Source organism: Nothoprocta perdicaria, unplaced genomic scaffold (assembly GCF_003342845.1).
Source record: "Nothoprocta perdicaria isolate Ctin4 unplaced genomic scaffold, notPer1 scaffold_131, whole genome shotgun sequence".
In the NCBI taxonomy this organism is placed as follows: Eukaryota; Metazoa; Chordata; class Aves; order Tinamiformes; family Tinamidae; genus Nothoprocta; species Nothoprocta perdicaria.
The window spans coordinates 336,118-353,113 of NW_020454439.1; the positions used below are offsets into that span (position 1 = coordinate 336,118).

The 16,996-nt window shown below is 37.2% G+C and overlaps 1 protein-coding gene across 1 annotated transcript in view; it reads left to right on the forward strand.

Moving 5' to 3' along the window:
- The window catches only part of CNTNAP2 (contactin associated protein like 2), a 432,568-nt gene that overhangs the window by 277,981 nt on the left and 137,591 nt on the right, over positions 1-16,996 (forward strand). The window contains exon 8 of the mRNA XM_026033686.1: positions 6,951-7,078. Within this exon, the coding sequence (XP_025889471.1) occupies positions 6,951-7,078 (128 nt within the window). The remainder of the gene's footprint in view (positions 1-6,950; positions 7,079-16,996) is intronic.

The window sequence follows — 16,996 nt, forward strand, 5'->3', positions numbered from 1 at the left end:
TTGCAAGAATACATATGATAGTGCAGATGTTAAAAATATACATTTCATTAGATAACCACATTTGGTATGCACACAGTTGCACATATTAACTTTCTGCTAGTGACAGTCATGATGTAAAGTATAATGCATGCAGATGTACAAAAAAATCAAACTAAAAATGCTTGGGGGTATAAAATTAGAGAATATTTGAAACAGATGGTAATACTCAGTAGGATTCTTCTTGTTCTACTTTTTGTTTTTGTTTGTTTGTTTCCCCTCTGAGCGGAGGTATTTGCTGTTTTATCGGAAGTCTCAGGATTTGTGAATGGGCAATGAAATGTATACAGGCTGCTCTGTCACACTGATAAGGAAGCAAGGTATTTTACTTTCTAAAACAGGTTAAAACATCTGAATAATTGAATGAGCTATTTAATTTGTGCCCCTTGTCTGATCACACCTGTTTAAAACATGTATTTTTTTTAAGTTTCCATTGTAAAATGAAGCATTTCAGATTTCTTAAAGATTGACTAGATTTTTTTTTTAGCATTGTGGGTTTAAGTAGAGAGATTGCTTTATTTTAAAGAGATCTTTTAAATTTTAAAATATTTTGAGATAAAGGAATAAACTGTCTTGAAAATACCACAGGAAAATTTCAGCTAAATTTTAAAATGTATGTTTTTGGGCAAGCTGCTTGCTCAGTCCAACCTAAATTTGTTTATAAAATTCTAGTAAAGTCCATTTTGGTCCTAATTGCAGAGAAAAGATTATTTTCCTTAGCTTCACTGAATTCCAAATACTCTTGCTTTCATGAATTTTATGAATTCCAAATACTCATTCCACCCAGAGTGGAAGGGACAACACAGTACAGGCTTTAGCATTTCTCCCAAAGAAGAGATCACTTTGATAAGATATATTTTCCTGTCCTACGTGACAGACTCTAAAACAGACAATAAAAAAGATTAAATCATTGACAGTTGCAATGATCTAGAGGTGCTAGAAATCAATTACTCTGTGATAGGCTTCTTTGATTTCATTTTTATAATGTCTAGGTGTGGAAATAAGTGAAGTCAGAAGAACAGTTGGACTTCAAATGAAGAAGAGTCTTAAAATCTATTGTTGTTTTTTGGGTTTTTTTTTTTTTTTTTTTTTTTAGTAGGAACTCCAAATAACTGAAGTCTTTGAGATGAACTGCTCCATTTTAAGGAGAGCCACCCGCATCATTTTATTGGAAAATGTGAACAAATCCTTTGAAAAGCCCCTTTTCCCTGTAGTTGAACTCTATTATTCTGAATAGCAGGCAGCCCGGTTAGGCATGTCCAGCTTGCATTCTGCAGTGGTTATTGAGTTTCTCGGAGATTCTCATTTGAGAGGAAAATCCAAACAGTCCTTTGAAACAAGAGTCCTTTAGGAGCAATCTAAATGATCTAAACCTCCTTTCTGCTACGTGCGATCACTGGACTATTTTCTGGACTTTGAGGTTCCTTCTGAATTCCCATGGATTCTGTGTCTCATTGCTTGACGAGCAGAGAAAAGGAAGGAGACAGAGCAGGTTTCATGCCAGCTTCTTTACTGCAAAACTTTCAAAGAATCTCTTTCAGAAACTCCACAGCGATACAGAGTTTTATCACCAGGCATTGGAAACTGTTCTGGTCAGCTCCCCATGCCTGATCACTCTGGAAAGTGGTGTTTGGCTGCACTGTTTTTAAAAGGCTCATGATGTCCAAGATTCTTATAAAAACAAAATCTAGACTTTATTGCCTTTAAAAAGTGTTACTATGAATTTTATTACCAACTTTATGAATTATGTGCTCTATACCTCATCAAGTATTCATTTTCTGATCACTGCTAAAGCATATAATCCTCATAAGGATGTTTGTAAAATTCAAATTAACCTGGATTTAATTAATAAGGTTGGCGTTAAAGGATTACAGCAAGATTTGGGAGGTGTCCAAAGGGGAAAATTTATTTTACAATATATAATTTTTAAGATTTTTTCAGTTTAAAGGCCAGATCTTAAAGTGGAAGAAGGAGATCTAAGTCTCTAGCCTAGAGAAAAAATGTGAATTAAAACTGTCACTGCATGCAACTTAAACTGGCCATTTTGGAAAGAAGAAATATTGAAGATCACATCAAAGTACAAGATGTGATCTTATAACTTGTACTAAATGCAAATATCAGTGATTTTTCGCACAGCTTATTGTCATTAAGGGAATTTTAACTTTGTTATTTGTACTTGTAGTGGGCCTATTTGTGAATATGATGCTTATGTGTTAAAATCTTTTAATCTCTACAATCTTTTTAAATTTCTAACAGGATTACTTATATCTGCTGCACAGTCAGCATCAGGTCTTTGATAGAATTTCTCTTTACTAAAACATGTCAAAGGATGGACTTGTTTAAATTGGTAATTTAGGTGCTGGAGGCTACTGCACTAAGGAACTGTGCTTGTAAAGTGAATCCAACTTGCTGGACTTCGCTGAAGACCCAAGTGCTGAGGACTTGAGAAAAGCACTTGAGCATGTGGCTCAACAGGCTCCCATTTTGAGACCCGGGACCTTAGTGTCTTGTAAGATTAAATCATAAACAATACTAAAAGGAAGCTCACCCCCCAATAAAACCATAAAATAGATTTATATTGTAGTGGAAGAAAGGTTGAACTGTCTGATTGTTCCTCTTAGGTCAATAAAGTCGGTTATGATTCCTGTCATTTTTATGATCCTCTGTAGTAATGAGAAGTTTTCCACAGCTCCACTTGGCAGGCAGATCAAGGGTGAGCCATTAGCTGAAGCTTACTGTGAGGTGACAAGACACGTAGGGCACACAGGAGATGTGCCTGAATCCCTGAGAAGAGCCAGCTCAAGCAGGAAGGAAACTTCTCCATTGGCTCTTTATGGTTGGCACTTCTCAATCTGCAAGGCAGAGCCCTAGGAATGGGCAGAATCCAAAAGTACATTTTGGCTGCTGGCTGCTGCATGTAATGCATGTGCATTAAAAAATAAAAAAATAAATAAATAAAAAAGTTAACTCGCTTTTATCAGAACCTTTCAAAAGTTAGCTAATTCTGCTTTAATCGTAGCTTTTGTTTGTCTTGTTTTTAATCCTGTTAATTACAGCTTACCTATCTGCAAGTAACTAGCTTCCAGATTATCAAGACTGCTGCCAAAATTGCATAGTTCATTAAAGTCTCTGTAATATTAGCTCTTCTTTGCAGTTCTAATTTAAATAAAATTCTTGCCAAATATTTTTGGAAGAAAAAAACCACTAATACTTGGTGCATCTGTACCCTCCACAAAACATTTTTTTTATGGATGTTCATTTGCAGGCATTAGCTGGAGTAAACTGATTTGTACCTCTCTTAAATTATGGAAATTCAGGGATTACAGCTAAGGTGTTTCCATATTAAAAAGTTGGGTCTTGTGGTATACCCTTAGAATGGAAATACTCGGGAGTTTACGTTCTTCAAATCACTGTTTAAAATTAAATAATGCCTACTTAAAACTGCAGTTTTGATACAGTAGGTGTCTGGTTTGTATTCTCAAAACAGTTCTAGTTCCTCAGGTCATATACAGACTTACTTTAAAAGTAAGTCTGTTCCTAATTGTACATTCTTCATGTGTTCTTCTGTGTAGGGCAGGACTGATCATTAAGTGCAGTGTCTTTACTGATGTCTAACAAAACTGGAGAAGATTAACGACTCCTGCATCGGAAGTCTGTTTATATAAAATCATTATACAAACAAATTAATAGCAGTGCAAAATATTATCGTTACTTTGAATAAATCATTTGCTGACGTGTGCATAATGCATTTTTTTAAATACCACAGAATGCTTATAAAGAGTAAGTAGTTGATCTTAATGAAAACAATGATAAATCTTACACTAATATCTGCTGCTTTCATTCAAAAGGACCCTGAAGCACTTTGCAGACTTTTATATATAGGAACAGAAATTAGAAATAGAAAATTACACTGAGATTTCATCAATATCCCGTGGTAATAATTACAGGATTTGATCAGATTCATTCATCTCCCATTTGGCTATTAATAGGAATATGACACACTCTGAATTCAATCTTTATTCTCTTAAGGGGATTTTTTTTTTGGTGAGGAAAAACTTCAGAGACTTTCTCCATCCTCTTAATGTGCAAAGTCTTTCAATACCAGCAGAAGCATTATCACTTCTAGGAATTGAGTGTTCCAGCTGGGATTATTTCTGAGTTTGTAGTACAAAGTCAAGCATTTTAATCAGTCTTTGGATTATAACTTTTTTGACTTTGTCAGCACTGATCAGAATGTCCGGAGGAACTACAAGTACTGCAGAAAAGCTTGACGTAGCCACTCAGTTTCTCAAGTGTATTCATCTCGTCAGTGCATGTGTGGGGCAAAAGCTGTCATTACCCTTTTCTATTGAGAGCAATGAACTGTTCAGGTCCTGTTAGAGGAAAGCCAGCTCTGCTCCCCCAGCCTAGTACTCCCTCCACAGTGGCTCCTCTGCAGAGGAGAAAGTCTTTCCTGCAAAGATGAGGCAAGTAACTGATTATAAGAAAATAAGGCTATTCCTGCAATAATACTTTGTTTTATTGCTGTGGCAATAGCTTTGCAGTAATCATACCATTAAATAAATAAATAAGCCTTTAATATAAGTGGGAAAATGATCATTAAAGACAGGTAGGGGAAACATTACTACTCCATTTCCTTCAAAGCAGTGGAAGTTACTGGTGATAGGAAGAGGACTGCCCTTTGGCATTCTTCTACCTGAAATGTTGGCTCATTTTGTGCGAAAGGAAGGAAAGAAGTGCAATGCTAGTAGTTTTCTTTTTGCCTTTCTTTGAAGGATTCATTATATTAAATGGATGTCCCCGTCCTTAAAGCTTTCTTTGAAAGAGTAGCAATCAGCAGAGAAAGCCAATCTCTGAGGAAATACTCTAGGAGAGTGAAGTGATGACCTACATCTATCCTGTCTTAGAAGGGAGGCTTTTCTGGCCTCCTGTCTGGCTTTTCTCTTAAGCAGGAGCAGGATGCTAAGACTATCAACCTGGCTGTGTTATTCACTCTGATTTCTTTCTTTCTTTCTCTTTCTTTCTTTCTCTTTCTTTCTTTCTTTCTTTCTTTCTTTCTTTCTTTCTTTCTCTCTCTCTCTCTCTCTCTCTCTCTCTCTCTCTCTCTCTCTCTCTCTCTCTTTCTCTCTTTCTCTTAGAGAGAAAGTCTTTAATCTCCCCATTCTTAAATCCCCTGTCTGCAAGATGAAGGTAATGATACCTGTGCATTGCAACCTGTTGATGAAAAGTGATAGACTGCAACCTAGCAGAAACTCATAAGGGTCTGCTGCTCTTCTTTTTCCTTCCGTGAGATCATGGTCAATGATCTCTACAATACAAAAGGTCCAGGGAGATAGGCAAGTACTCTGAAGGGGAAAAATATACAGATTTAAGAAAATACTTCCCTCTTGTTTTCTAAAAACATGTGACTGTTTCAAAACTATAGTAATTAAATCTCTATTTATTCTCTGCATCACAGAGAAAAGTCACCAGATCAGTGAGCTGTCATTCTCAAAAGCAATGGTGATTTTCTTCATTAGCTCTGTTGCTTTTCCTTTAAAAAGGGAGTTTCATCTTCTCTCTCCTCAGAAGGGATCAGTGGGGCTAGTGACTTTGAGACACCATCTCTAGACAACTGGAAAGTTCTGGGCATTATTGCAGGTCACACAAATACACATCGTGCTTCCCTGTTAATGGTGACCTATTGATTCAGATCATTGAGTTGTCCATTTCAGAGATGATGAAGACTTTCCTGAAATCCTTTCCAAAGCCCAGTTATATTCTTCTTATGCACTTTAGTATCTTCTATGGAACCTGAACTCATCCCTCTTCTTATGTTATTGTTGAACAAGAGTATTAATTTCTAGATCCAAAAGTTGTCTACTATAGACATTTAATAATATGGCAAGGCACAACTAAAAAGAGAGAAGAAGAAGACTCATTTGCTTCCTCTTACTACTGCTTCAAAAAGCATCATCTTGATACTTAGAGTGTCTTTTCCTGCATGGCTGTTTCTGGCTACCTATGTTTTGTGTAAAACAAACAAACAAAAAAAGGCACCTGACTGAGAGGTAGCTAACTAAATTCGTTTTGTTTTATTTTCTATTTGGAAGGGGCAGCCTTCAATATGCCAGCTGGAATCAGCTTCTGAAATTATAAAGAAAAAATGATATATCAATGCCTAGTGATTTGGTCTAGAAAGCTTTCAGGTTGCTCAGTATAGTTGAAATGAAGAGCTTCTAGACATGACTGTAAATTGAATCTTAGGAATCTTGCTAACTAAAATGCAGCTACATACATACGTGTGTTAGATTCACAAATTTAGATATTTGGATCTAAATGCAGAAAATGCCAGGACTGAAATGATAATTCTTCCCATATAATGATTCTTTTTTTTTTCTGTTTTATTAGCATAATACCAAAAACACTGCATGCAATGGAAGTGCTATTTGCTTGGTCTGTGAGGCTGCATCTTTAGGATAGTAATCAGCTACAGATGGAGCAGACTAGGCAGACTTCTATAAAGTGTTAGCATTTCTTGTTTTGCTCTCTCAGGACACGAGCAAAGAAATCAATAGCGACCTATTGCCCAGCTAATATGGAGCAGGTCACTCTAGAAAGCCTTAAGACACATACAGTTCGAGCTCAGCTCAGGACTGGCTATAATGAAAGCTGTTAATCAGCTTTTGTTCATGTGTGACAATAGCTGCTGTCCAACTGCTTTTCAGTCAACACCATTATTGGTATAGTAGATAAGCAGATGCCATTTGAGACCCATTTTTAGAGGGTAAAATTGTGTTGTGATTGTGTTTATATTCTTTCAGTGATTCAGCCATTGGACTATTACAATAATGGAGGAAACATTTGTAGGTATTCTTATATATTTCACAAGTAATTTCCTTTTTTTCTTCTCTCTCTCTTTCTCTGTAATTCAGGAGAAAAGACACCGGGATGTTGTCATACAAAGAGCACCTCCCAGTGAGTCAAGTCGTGGTGGGAGACATTGACCGACCTGGCTCCGAAGCCAAGATATCTGTGGGTCCTGTGCGTTGTCAAGGAGATAGTAAGTTGGATGTTATTCTTCCCTTTGCTTCTGTGTGGAAAGCAAATACAGTGGCAAATTGCTGAATTTGTAGACTCCCCAAGTAGATTTGGAGAAGTAGTTGTCTGCTGAGACACGTCATCTGAGGAATTTTGCATATAAATTGGCATGCATAATGGCTTATCTGTGCATTTAAAATGTGGATATTTGTCTTTCTTCTATGGCAAATATGGCAACTTTGATTATTCAACTAAGTTTCTTTCAATATAAAACAGTAATACAGATTGCATAGACACAGCTCTCAACATCTGTGCTTCTGTTGAGTGGTGTTGTCAGGGCCATTAACATTGTATATCACTGTAAACAATGTTTATAGATATATAAATAGTAGCAGGATGGCAAAGCATATCATGGTAAACTTTGATTACAGCTGTATAAAGTTTGACAAGAATGTTATCGAGTGCTATCCATATCCGGGCTAGACATTTCCATGCAAAACAAGGGTTATTTTCTGTAGCAATCTCTTGTTTCCAGGTTGAGTGCTGAATTGGAGGTTTGTATCCTCCAGTTTGAGCAGCAGGTGATAGAGTAAATCAGTATAATGGATGAAATTTCCACTTCACAGGGCAAAAAATGTAGGGAGGCAGTTAAGAGAATTGTACTCTTCCTTCAATCTATTTTATATATCACAGGGTGAATTTCAGTACTGAGCTCAGAGCAACTGTTTAAGGTCTTTTTCAGCCATGCTTTAAAAACTTAAGCTATATGCCATTGGTGCACTCATTATACTCATTTTGTGTTTTTGGATGAGGTACTGTTGTAAGAGGTGCAATGAGGAAAGATTGCCTGATTTCATTTGCAGTAACTACTGTTTGCATAGTCTGTGCTCGGGTATAGGTAAAGAGTATGCTAAGTCTGCCTATGAGATTGCAGTGAGGTAAAAATATTGGAGAGATGAGCATAATATATTTTAGTTGAACAATGTGCATCTAAACTGCATCCAACATGGGCTTGGGCAGTCCTCCCTTCTGTGCCTGGTTACAGCTGCATGCTTCCATTTGCATGTGTCTAGGTGCTTTAAAAAGGAGGCCAGCATCATTATCCCTGCTTTAAGCTCAAGTAATTAATCTGAACTGAGAGGAAATAGTGTACTCAAAGTCATCCTGGCTGTATAAATGAGAGTTTTCTGGGTCCCAATCCAATGCTTGGAACCATAGGCCATTGCTCACTGATACAACTGAACATGCTTAGCCTGTTTTGCCATTTGTGGTCTTTCTGGGTAGCACAAATATTCCCTCTAGCTTTTGTTAATGAATCTGATACATAATTAGCAGGCACAAATTCCATGGGATATTTGCAAACCTTTATATCTCCTATTTGATGCTTGTTATTTCTGGTGTTTGACTAATCACAGTTCACTTTTTTGCTTGCTTGTTTCTCAACTATACTTGGCAAGCATTTTTAGAATAAACAGTTATTACTAGTGACTAAGAAATGACAAATAGCATCTTTCTTGCACCTGTATTCCTCATATGTGGAACATGAGTGCTACTGTAAATACAAATCTCCAGCATGTGACACATTTCTAAGTATCAATGGGAACCGAAGCTCATTAGAGCCAAGAGAAGTCTTTTCCATAATGCACTGAGTGGAAGAGCCATTTGGGAACCTGAATGAGTGTATTCCTAACACCTCAACTAATGGAATTTTCCATCTGAACTTTATAGATACGACTTGCAGTCTAAAAAAAGTTTTGTCAGTGAATATTTGTGTTTACTTCCATGACAATATGTTATTGCCATGAAGCTGTTTTAAGCTTTCTCAGAGGAAAGATAACCCCCTAGACGATTATAGTTTAATAACATTTATGAGTGTTGGCTGCTCAGCCTGATTTCTTTGTCATTGCCCATTTCTGGTAATCCCATATCATTCCCTGCACATTCTCCTTGGTTCTTTCTGGCCTGTATATAACAGCTGCTCTACCTCAGGCCAGTGCTATCCGAGTGTAGCATTGCTGGAAAAATTTCCTGCAGAAAATTCCAAAATTTCAAAATATATTTTGTTCCAAGGAAATGATGATGAGCCAAGATGTTGAATTTATAAAGGATTTTCAGAAAACAGAATTCATCCATGTATTCACATATTGCATGCATCAAACCTGGCATTATTAATACTGAAGTTTTGGACTCTTTTGCAAATATCAGTCACACATATTTTGTGTGTAGCTATCATATCATTTATGGAGAGTGGTAAGTGAAATTCAGTTAGAGGTATGAAGACAGGGAAAGAAATAAAGATTTTTAGTCTGGTTGGAAAGACAGTGGAAAAGGTAAGAACATCTTAGTAGTCAAATAAAAATATATCTATTTAGGAGGCTTTCTCAGTAAGGCAGTGGAGCCTGCCAGTCCTGTGAAGACATTTCCTGAGAGTTGTCTGTGGCACGTGATGTACCAACAAGTAGTCCAGAAATAGTTTGCAGCTCATGAGGGGCCCCGTTCTCACTTCAGAATTACAGCAGAGTATTTGCCATCGAGTTCACTGCTACTTCTGTGTCACATCTGGAGACACTGATATATAATCTGGGCTCAGGCACAGCTGTAGCTGAGAGCTCTAAAAGCACAAGCTACAGAGCTGCTGTCCTGGGCAGTCTGTAAGGACAGGAAGATGAAAACATTGTATTGGAGGGCCAGGAGAATTAAAGAAAGCAAAAATATGTGTTGCCTTATGTGGTTTGCTTCCACCTATGCTCAGGCTAACAGACTTTTCAGCAGCAGTATAAGAGCTTTGAAAGACACAGATTCTTAAAGAATCAATTTATCAATCTGGGCCACACTAACTAACCATCCATACATTATTGATTGACTAAAATAAATCTGAAAATCATTCATCTCAGTGCCATTTGCCTGACACAGACCATGAAACATTAGGAATGTAGTGCACTTACTGCTGAATTGTAATTGTTCTGCTATTGCAAAAACAACTAGATTGAGATTCTTCCATCAGAAATATAGATTTTATTGTGGTCTCACAAATGACAATTTCATTACTCTATTCCTCTGATTTATGACCTGATTATGGCTGCTTTGGGCAAGCTTGGACTGTGGTAAATTTTGGGACTAAAATCAGAAAACTTGGCCATGCCTGATTAGTCATCTTTGCGTTGCAAAACTGTTTTTTGCTTTGACTCTGAGTCACAAACCAATATCTGCATCATAAAAAATAGTCAACAAAAAGAGCCTTCTGTACCCCTCTGAAGATCTGCTTAAGGTACACTGTTCCACCAGAACGATGACTGTAATATATCCATCTGGCCATTGTGGCAAAAAGCCTGTGACTCTTGCCTGGGGCCTGTCTCGTACTTTGGATAAAATATCCAGGGTCTCTGCTTTCCATTTGTTAGCTTGATGTTGAGAAACACTTCCTAAATATCCCTTGATTTTTTCTAAGTGGAGTCTGAACAGCAGGGCGGATTTATGCAATATTATGGAGAACAGGTGCATAACCACAATATTCTGCAAAGTGTTATTTTGGCACTGTATTGCATCTAAAGATCAAGCAAAGGTTTTCACCAAATGTCAGAGCTACCCAGGCAAAGGTAGACTTTTTCTTCGAGGAGAAGTTTCCTTCCTGACAGTGCTCTATGAGTCTTGTACTTACAAAATTGCAAAGACAGATCATTAACAGAGATTCTCAAGTTCATCTAAGCTGAACTATAATCAAAAATATAAACAGGAAAGACGAAGTGTCTATGGAATTTTTGGCATTTCCCAGTTCTTTGACTCCATAGTTGTATTGGAAATGGAAACTGATAAGTTTTGCTCAAGAGACCGTGTTGTGTGCAAGATATAAAATTGGCTAATGAAAAGCCGCTATAGATCATCTTTACTCTTCAGATGTCTTTGCATCACTGATTAGAGCCACTTTACATACATATTGCAGTTGTATTAATATAATAGCGCACAATAGTACAGTAGTCCTCGACTGCACTGCATTTCCCCCAGGCCAGTAACAGAAAGATTTTGCCCATCTCTTTTTTTCCTGCCCCCATCATTTCTACTTCAGCAATTCAGGCTAACTACTCTATGTCGTAATAGATTCGGCATGACCAGATGACACGCACAGCCCTTTTGGGACTAGATGATCTCTTTGTTAAAGTCCCTTTTTAATGAGGAAAAAAGAAATCCGAGATCATATCTGATTATTTTTCCTAGGACTTTTAAATAGAGAAAAGCCCAGATCAGATGGTACATGATTAATCTGGGCAGGTCTTTTCAGAGGCAGTGTGTGTGGCAGACACCACAAAAGTGCTCAGGGTTTCTGCATTAGTAAATACTCTCTCAAGCAAATACACCCTAAAAGAAAGGTAGAAAGCAAGACACCATTCAATGTCAGCACTACGACAGCCTGAGGACTGATAGCCATGAGAGCAGAGGAAGTTCATCAAAGTCTAAAAGCAGTTATTAAGTGATATCATCAGACTTCTTTATTTTGGACAAATTCTATATTTTTACTTTTATGAATTTGATTCTCTGAATAGCCTTACATAATAGAGAAGTTAGATTTTTCTTTTCATGTACAATTTGGTGTCCTCAAAAACACCAGTTCAAGGATGTATCTTTCTTACAGTGAGTACTTCAGCTTGAAATAAAACCAAATCCAGGTACAGCAGTACAGGCTTCCAAAGTTTTAGTAAAGCAAAAGCCAAAATATTGCCCTCTCTTCATGTGTTGCCTCATGACATTTGACAAATACAAGCAAACTGGCCCCAGAAAAGTCCTCAGATACTCCAATAACCTGGGATTTATTGTGCTCAGGTCTTCTGGTGATGTTTCACTTATTGCCATTCCAAATTTCCACAAAGACTATCCTGTGAAACACAGTATTTTAGTTGTATTATGTAAAAAAGCCTAGGGGTAACCATGGACTGCATCCATTCCCAGAGTATGTGATGCAAAATATGTGATGACAATAAAAAAGAGTAACCTAGATGTGTTTCCAAATGTGCAAGTGTCAGCAATAATGTGATGGACTTCTGGAGGAGAGACTGTACGGTAATGGATAATCTATGGCACAAACGTTCTCCAGGAACATAGAGCTGTCATTGCTGCTGCAGTAACTTATTCTTTTAAGTGATGGTATCAGCGTAGACTTAATTGACTTGGGTTTTGAACTGCAGTAGAACGTAAAGCGCGCTGTAGCTTCCTTATGTACCTTTTCACCTAGGCCTTATAAGATGATATCTAACAAACATGGTCTCCAGTCCACTGTGTAGTTCATTTTACAGTGTTCATGATTTCCTTGTGTCTCCATAAATATCAGCAGAAAAGTAATACAATTTGAAACCATACCTTGCAGCTTCACAGCTGAGGATGAGCTCTACTAGAAGTTTTACTAGTCTTGTGTTACACTTTTTAAATGGTCTTCAAAAGATTATAGGAATATGCTAGACTGTGTGTTCTCAGAATTGTAGTATGATCCTGGCTTTTCGTGGTGCAAAGCACTTATATGGTTGAAGAATTTCCATTTAGAGGAGGCTCTGATAAGGACCAAAAAAGTGTTTTGTGGTCTAAGACCCACCTAAGGTGGTAGCTGAAGGCTGCTAAAATGGATCTGCTGTTTACCTCTGTGAAACCAAGCTGGAGAGCTTCGATTACAAAACTTCAGGCTATTGCCACAGAGATTTCATCAGTAATCATACTGAATCAAAATTCCTTTTGTGACTTTTGACACCTTTTCAAAAGTTCATTTTCACTCCCTTTAGGAAAATCCTTGGTGTACTCAAGTTCCTGTATTTGCAGCCAGCTAATATCCAAGGCATTTTTTTTTCCCCCAAGGCCCTGATGTGAGTGTAAAGGGAACAGACCGACTCTGCTGCTCTGTATTTGCCTTTCTCCTTGAGTGTCCTTTCCTTTTCTCCTAGTTCTACTAGAGGAAAGATTGAATTTAAAGGAGAGGTGTCTTTTTTTACACATCTCAGATTTATATTTTTTCCATTTGCTTTGGTGTGCGGTTTTTACTTTCTCAGTAAGACTTTGATTTCTGAAGCATGAATCACTTTTTGTGTTTTACTGCTATTGTCTTTCATCTTCAAAAAGGGAAGGAAGGAGCAGCGGCATTTACTGTGGCTCTCTCTAAGCTAGGGTTCCATGTAGTCCAATATCACCACTGCTCATGTAGAATCCATAGTGAGAGAGAAAAAAAAAAATCTCCTTGACCAATGACAGAAATTTAGAAACTAATCCAAATTTTGTTCTTCCATCAGTCCATTGATTTTGTCTTTGTGTGCATGCACATGCCACGTGTGTGTTCTCTAGGGAAATACACCTTGAGCACATCCAATCACTGATTTTGGCTATGGCTCATCCTGACTCCTTTCCTGACTTAATACTTGGTGTTTTTTTCACTTCTATTGCTCTTTTTGTGATACTCTTTCTTCTTGGAACATTCATATTATGCTGGCTGTACAACTCAGACTGTGGTTTGGATACGAGAGTTTTTGGTGACTATGGGTCCACGTCAAAAATTGCTCTTTGGGGACATATCTAAGAAACACAGCCTCTGCAGGGGCAGTGCTTTGCAGTGCTCTGCAGGGGCAGATACAAGCCTGTATCCTTGCTGAAATTTGTTCTTGCACTCTGTAAATGAAGAACATCCCATGTATCTCATGTACAGTTTGGAAACTCAGGATGATCAGCTGTCAGGAAACACCATGTTTCGTATGTGTGCTTTGTCCATTTTCATTACATTCCCAACTGAGGAGGTGTTTTCTAGAACAGCACTGCAGAACAAAGCTCAGATTGTTCAGGGAACAGGGAATCCCCTCCTGTTAGTTTCAGCTGGGCTTTAGATTGACAAAAAAACTCCCATAATAAATTTGATAACCTCTTTTTCAGTAATTCAGTATCATTCTTTATCCCTGCTTGCTTTATCTGGCAGCAAGTACTGTAAGTCTTTGTCACAGAAAACCCATGAAGCAAATGCTGCCTGGAAGCATACATTTATATCGAAAAAAGTCTATGGATGACCTAATGATTGGCTGAAAAAAAGTTTTCTTTTCATTATCACCTTTGTGTTCTTTCAGTATCTTGAACTTGTTTTTCTATGGCACTGCCTGAAGTTCAGAAAAAAACACTAGCTTGTTTGAGCTTGCATTTTTTAGCTATGTGTTTAGATTTATGAAAAAGGCTGTGCAATGTGTTGACTAATCAGACTGGCAGTGATGATTATTAAACATATCCGAAAGGTGTGCTGGTGAGGATCCCAGCTGAATTACCATAGCAGGGAATTACTCCTACTGTATCTTAGGCAATGTTCCAGCAATATTGTGGTTTGCCTTACAGGTTACTTAAAGTGAAAACACTTTATCAAGTGAAAATATGCATGATAAAAATATAAAAAATAATAAAACAAGACCAAAGATTTGGCTTCTCTTACAGGTGTTATTATATCCTTCCTAGACAGCAATGTGCTCCAAATCCTGGAATTTTGGCTTATGATTCAGTTGTCCTTTTTTCAGTTGCAACAGATGCTGAGAAGTTCTATAATCCCATTCAAATCCCTGAATCCCACTCAATCCCTGAATCTCACTCAAATTGGATTCCCTGCTATCATAAATCTGAAGCCTTTGAGATTCACTTACAATTTACCGTTATATAAGTACTTGGTAAGATAAACACTACCATATATGATCCATGGAGGACAATACCAGAAAAACAAAAAAGATGAGAGTCATATGTCTTTGTCCAGGTAAACTTGTAATTGTGCTGAGATTTGGTTTGTTTGCTTGTTTTTTTATATATATATATATATAGCATTTGAACATTCATAGATGGAGCTATTTTAGTTCCCCCCAAATTTTCTACCATTGTGATTGAGTTCTTCTTAAACTGACTTAATCATTTTAGACATTTGCTTGTATTAGTCTATGTTAGTGTAACTGTAGGTATTATGGCCTGGAAGATTGGGAGGAAATAGTTTGAAGAGCACTGTGAGGTTCATTGAGAACCTTGAGAATTACTTTCTACATATCTCCATGACTGTAAGGTCCTTTTTATATGGTCTTGAAAACTCAGCAAGGAATAAGATTTCTGTGCTCATGCACACATTATTAACTGTCAGCCTTGTATCTTCTTGTAGTTGAACCAACAGTGTTTTCTTCTGTCCCGCTCAAAATATGCCAGAGTCTGGTAGAGTCTAGGTGGTTGATCCAGAAGAGCACAACTTAGGCTCTTTTAACACATTTGCTAGTACCTTGTGGTGTATGAAAGCATTCTAAATTAAGATGTCGCTTATTGTGTATTTTCATTGTTAATTCAATTTATATTGCTCAAGATCTTTTCTTAAGGACGGAAGGGTTTAAGCTCAGAGTATCTTACCATAAGAGGGAGAATTTAATTTTTGTCATCTTTACCGTATGCTTTCCTCCCGTTTTGTTTTCATGTACGCTGTTCACGGTCTGTAGGGATGCAAGCCACGTGTTTTACGTACATATTGAATACTGGTGGAAGGAAGTTTCACTGTTTTCATCTCTTATTAATTGTATAGACTCTTCATTGAACTTAAATCAGGCAGTGGCAGAGACACCTTATCTCATTCGATTAGAAGTTAATCTGTCTGTTATTAGTTATTCTCACATGCCTTCAGCTGTGGCTAAATACATATGTTGGTATGGTTACATATGCATATGTGTATATCGGAAGAAGTTGGTTTGAACTTCAAAGTCCTAATAATTTTAATGCATACTCTCTTTGTATATTTGTGAAATTAATAAAAGCATTTGGCAATCAATGCCCATTATCAATTCTCTCACCAACAGTGAAATAAAAAAAATGAAACTTCATAGAGAATTTATGAGCTTTATGTTTCATAGGTATAGAATTCAAAAGCAATTAAGGGCTGATTTTATTCAAATTCCCTTCTTCATTGTGACTATATTACAGGTAATTTTGACCTTTTTTAATGCAAAAAAAGAAGTATCTGAAGCATTTCATATAAAGTATTGTTTCTAAATTCCTAGGGAATTTAAGTAAAGACTCATTAGTGCGATAGATGACATGAAGTAGCTGTTCGTATTAAACTCAAATCCTGTTAAAGTTATGCTTTAATTATAATTTCAAACATTTTACCATCTATGTGATTATAATGTATAGTAATATCTTACCACTTACCTATAGCAAAGAAAAGAAATTGTGCAGAGTACAAAATCTAAGAATGTGAAGATGAAACAACACCCACAGTGTGCAGAGATGTGATTAGGAGGAAGATGTCAGTGAAACAATACGAGACTAAGGGAAACTGCCACCAAACTGGTGACTGAGAAGTGGCTGTGATCTTGTCCACTAAATGGCAAGTCAGCTTTAAATTTCACCCCATAAATCTGAATAATCCCAGAAATGAGGTCTAAAATAGAAGAAGTCATTTATATTCATTTCTCAGGTATAACTCTTCTCATTTTAATACTTTTGGCCTGTGTATTCCTGCAGCACTGACTGATATTTAAAGAGCACAGAGAGCAGAAAAAGGCACACCAAAAAAAAAAAAAAAAAGATTGAAGGTGAAGTAGAGTGAGGGCAGGCTCCTTCTTAACTCATAACTCATAACTATGTATGAGTTATGCAAATTCCATCTTATTTAGACATAGCTAAGTGAGTGGCAGCAGTGCTGAGAAAATCTTGCTCTCAAGGAGCTCATCTAGGCTTGCTGTGCCCCACACCTGGCACATCACACAGGGACTCACTCGCCCTCAGAAATGCCCAGGCACCAAAATGGAGACACTAATAAAGAAGAAGAAAAGAGGTTAAGGGCCTGTGATGTTCATGAAACTTGCACGTATGATCTCTGTACTAAGGGAACCAACTTAGCTCTAATTACGTCTTAATGCAAAAGACTTTAAAATAGCTAAAGTTTTTCTGTCCGATGGTTGGATAAAACAGGAACTCC